The 4,052-nt window shown below is 42.5% G+C and overlaps 1 protein-coding gene across 1 annotated transcript; it reads right to left on the bottom strand.

Annotated features, from left to right (window-relative positions):
* Positions 1-1,278: 1,278 nt before the first annotated feature.
* On the bottom strand, positions 1,279-1,677 carry LOC145248707 (protein CFDP2-like). Its single transcript, XM_080110361.1, has one exon. It carries the CDS (start codon positions 1,675-1,677, stop codon positions 1,279-1,281), a length of 399 nt encoding a protein of 132 aa, XP_079966487.1.
* Positions 1,678-4,052: the final 2,375 nt, after the last annotated feature.

The following is a 4,052-nucleotide window of genomic DNA, read 5'->3' as shown; positions in this document are numbered from 1 at the left end:
GAACTACTGTGATGAAACTACTTAGGCAACCGAATTTCTTTATTATTTTCCACAGACCATCCCAACTGACTGTGTCAAATGCCTTGGTCAAGTCGATAAAGGTTGTGTAAAGGTGTCGGTCCTGTTCGATGAATTTCTCTTGAAGCTGACGAGCGGAAAAGATCATGTCAGTGGTCCCGCGACCGAGCGGAAACCACATTTACTTTCCGGAAGGAATCCCTGTTCCAGGTGACCAAGTAAGCGGTTGAGGAGGATGCGAACCAACATCTATCCTGCAATGGACAGGAGAGAGATACCTCGGTGGTTATCGCAGGATTGGCGATCTCCTTTTCGCTGATACATGTGAACGATTGTGGCGTCTTTACACTCTTGTGGTAGTTGTTCCTTCCTCCACATAGTCTGATACAAGCAGGTCAGCTACTCCCGCAATGCTGCACCATCGGACTTGTAAACCTCAGCTGGGATGGCACCTTGACCTGGAACTTTTTCACTGGTTGACTGCTCAATGGCTTAGCTGACGTCTTCGATTGATGAGGGGGTGTCGAGCTGTTGATTGATGGGGACTTGGGGGAGACTTTCAATGGATATATAATTGATGGCTCCAGGGCGATTGAGCACTTTATTGAAATGTTCAGCCCATCTTTTCAGGGTCCCCTTCTTTCCCGTTAGTAGAGTTGAGCCGTCAGCCCTGAGCAGAGGAAAGGACCCCGAAGACTGTGGTCCGTAAACTACCCTTAGTGCATCGTAAAAATTCTTTGTATCGTGTTTGTCTGCGTAGCATTGGATTTTATTTGCCTTGGCACTGGGCCAGGAATCCTGCATTAAACGCAGGTTAGATTGGATTTTGTTGCGCATATTAGAGAAGGCAGTTTTCTTCGCCACACAAGCTAGGCCATTTTGATGCGCTCTTAGCAGGCGGTGTTTTCCTGCAACAAGCTGTGGATCTCAGGATCATTCTCGTCAAACTAGTCCTGGTGGTGTTTGATGGCAGGACCTAGACCGGCAAGAGCAGCAGAGCAACCGCATCTCTGAAGGATGTCCAGTTCTCTTCAACGCTGTTGTGATTGAGTTTGAAGTTAGCAAGTTTACTATGTATGGTGGTCTGGAATTCCTCTGCTGTTTTAGGACATTTCAAGTTGGCTGTATTGAGCCTCTTCGCTGTTTTTTTTTACCCTGAGGTCTTCTCTTTGGTTGGATGAAGAAGTTGAATTTGGAGATGATGAGGCGGTGGTCGGGCCAACAATCAGCCCTGCACATGGCTTTGGTCAGTCTGGCATCCTACCTTTCCTTGACTCTGGTAATTACATAGTCGATTTGATTCAAGTGCCGAGAGCGTGGATGCGTCCATGTTGATTTATTGCGATTTAGGAGGCGGAACATAGCATTTGTGATGTTGAGATCATTTGACACACAGGTTCTAAGGATGAGGAGGAGTCGGTTGCTATTGCATTTGACTACTCCATGCTTTATAACAATGTTGTACCAGGCTTGATGATCTGTACCGCCACGTGCATCAAAATCGCCAAGAATTACAAGCTTCTCCGACTGAGGGACTGAGGAAATGAGAGAGTCCAGCTCTTCATAAAACTTATCTTTTACCTCATCAAGGTTAGTCATCGTTAGGGCATAGGCGCTAACGAGCGTAACGCTGGTGTTGCGTCCAAGAGGTAACTGCATTTTCATTAGTCTGTCGTTGATACCTTCAGGAATGCTTGCTAGTTTTGGTACGTGAGTTGTTTTGATCGCAAAATCCACACCAGCTTCACGCTGCTCCTCAGCACAGCGTCCACGTCAGAAGAAGGTGTAGCTCCCACCAGTTTCGGTCAGTTCGCCTTTGGCTGCAAAAGGAGTGTCACTTAGTGCTGCAATGCCAATATTGTAGCGAGAAAGCTCACGAGCTTCAAGCGCTGTTCGTCTTTCAGGTCGATTTGCTTTTACATAGTCGAGCAGGGTTCGGACATTCCACGATGCTAGAGTAAGCAACATTGTTTTCTTTTTTCTTTTGTTTCGACCGCTTAAGAGGGATCCCCACCAGCCGCGGAATGCTGGCTAGGGTTTGGTGAAGCAGGCTATTTTTAGGGCATCTTTTCCTGCCCCGTCCTCATTCAACGGAGGCGAGCAGGGCGATCCAGAAGAGGACTGCTCGGTCACTCAGGAGGCTGCTGGACCCACCACTGCCTCAGTTCAGTGAGGAACGACTACATGCCCTGAATCGCCTATGTGTAGGTTCACAGCTACAGCTTCCAGTGTATCCACACCTACTGCTTCGCCGTTTACCTGTCGCCGCAGGACTTGTGGTTAAACAAAATCGATATCATAACTTGCGTTTGACTTAGATTAAAATGAGGGAGACTTGCGCAGGATCAGCCTCACTCGCTTTTCCTGATGCGCCGGTTCCAGTGGCAGGACTGTGTCAAGACGGCTGGGAACGAATCAGGATGCAGGAGTTGTCGGAAGGAGACTCCTCTGTCTTCCTACCATCTTAGGGGCTCCACTCTGGATTTTCTGTTGAGGTTTACTCCCGTAGCCTTTGTCTTTCTCAACACAATCAAAAGACAGTGGAACTATTTGACCCATAGCTGGGGGTTTGTTCATGAGTAAACAGGGTATATTCAAACGACGGTGTGCCTGCATGTCACATGGTGATTAACCTTCTCCGAGCCCTTGTAGTTTAGCCTGAGACCGCAGAGTGCTCAGTTTCCATGTTTCGGTGCGTGGACCCACTATATAGGGCTCGCAGATGGAGAGGCTGTATACTGGCAGAGAGAGACTTACGTATTCGGCTCTTTTTCACATAAATGCTAACCACCGGTGTTAGCTGAGAGCAAATGATGATAAGCACATCTACTACTACGACTACAACTACACACTAGACGCATCAAACCGCCATTTGAAACACAATATATATATATATATATATATGTGTGTGTGTGTGTGTGTATGTGTATATACATATATATATATATATATATATATATATATATATATATGTATATATATATATATATATTAAATGACAGCTCCTTTTTCTGAATATATTATTTTTATTACGACATTGGTTTAACTAAAATAGTTTCCTGAAAACTGTTTCCGGTGCATAAAATATTTTAATCGATATATTAATACGATAGTGTGTGTGTTATTTTCTGTATTACATTTATACTTTTTTAATTCACCAGTTTAGGTTTCGGTTTCGATTATAGCTGTAATAACTCAAGTTATATATACATACATTCTTTTTTTCTTCATAAGTTTGTGTTTAGGTTTCGATTCAAGTTGATGCATCCAAGCCATATTAGTATATATATATTTTTTTAAATCACAAGTTAATAACATACAAGAATGGATCGAAAATTGACTTTTATAGCAATATATACGTAATCAGCATGAATTAAAATATCACATTTAAGCATATTTTACGTCCCTGCTAGTTTAGATACATACTTTTGCAGTTTTACCAAAAGAACTACAATAATATCAGAGTGTCTCCATTTACGCTGAACATTCACAAAAATGCCAACATCGAGATATTATATATGAAGTCTACTGTAGAATTTCCACAGGTCCCGCTAGTGATGATTATTGTGAAATATAAAATTATCCAATATGTAAAGAGTTCTGGGTAGAAGTTAGCGGCTATTTTATATAGACATCGATTGTTGAAAAGACAGACTTCATGTACGAAAAATATAATTAGAAACGTTATAAACAGTAAAACTGGCCAATTATCGTACAACGTGTTTATTCTAATACAATTCTCCTCTTTCTTTACTTTCTTAGTTAACGTGTTATTGAATGTAAACTCTTTTCTAATTTTAATCCTAACTATGGGTCCTGGATATTACCTTAAACTATATCCGATGGTGAAGCCCCAGCTTGCAGGTTTTTGGGGAGTGTGGAGTCACTCTCTAATTGACATTGCTCCCAGGTTCACTCTGACCCGAAGTGGTAGTACCTGTTAGGGTCCCAACTATGGGTTAAATAAAAACGGACTTGAAAAAATATATTGTATTAAAAAACTTTTCTTTAAAATCACTGGATTCGGCATTAAA

This window comes from Euprymna scolopes, chromosome 27 (assembly GCF_053919585.1).
Source record: "Euprymna scolopes isolate OS-2025 chromosome 27, ASM5391958v1, whole genome shotgun sequence".
In the NCBI taxonomy this organism is placed as follows: Eukaryota; Metazoa; Mollusca; class Cephalopoda; order Sepiida; family Sepiolidae; genus Euprymna; species Euprymna scolopes.
This window is presented reverse-complemented; position numbering and strand designations above follow the sequence as displayed.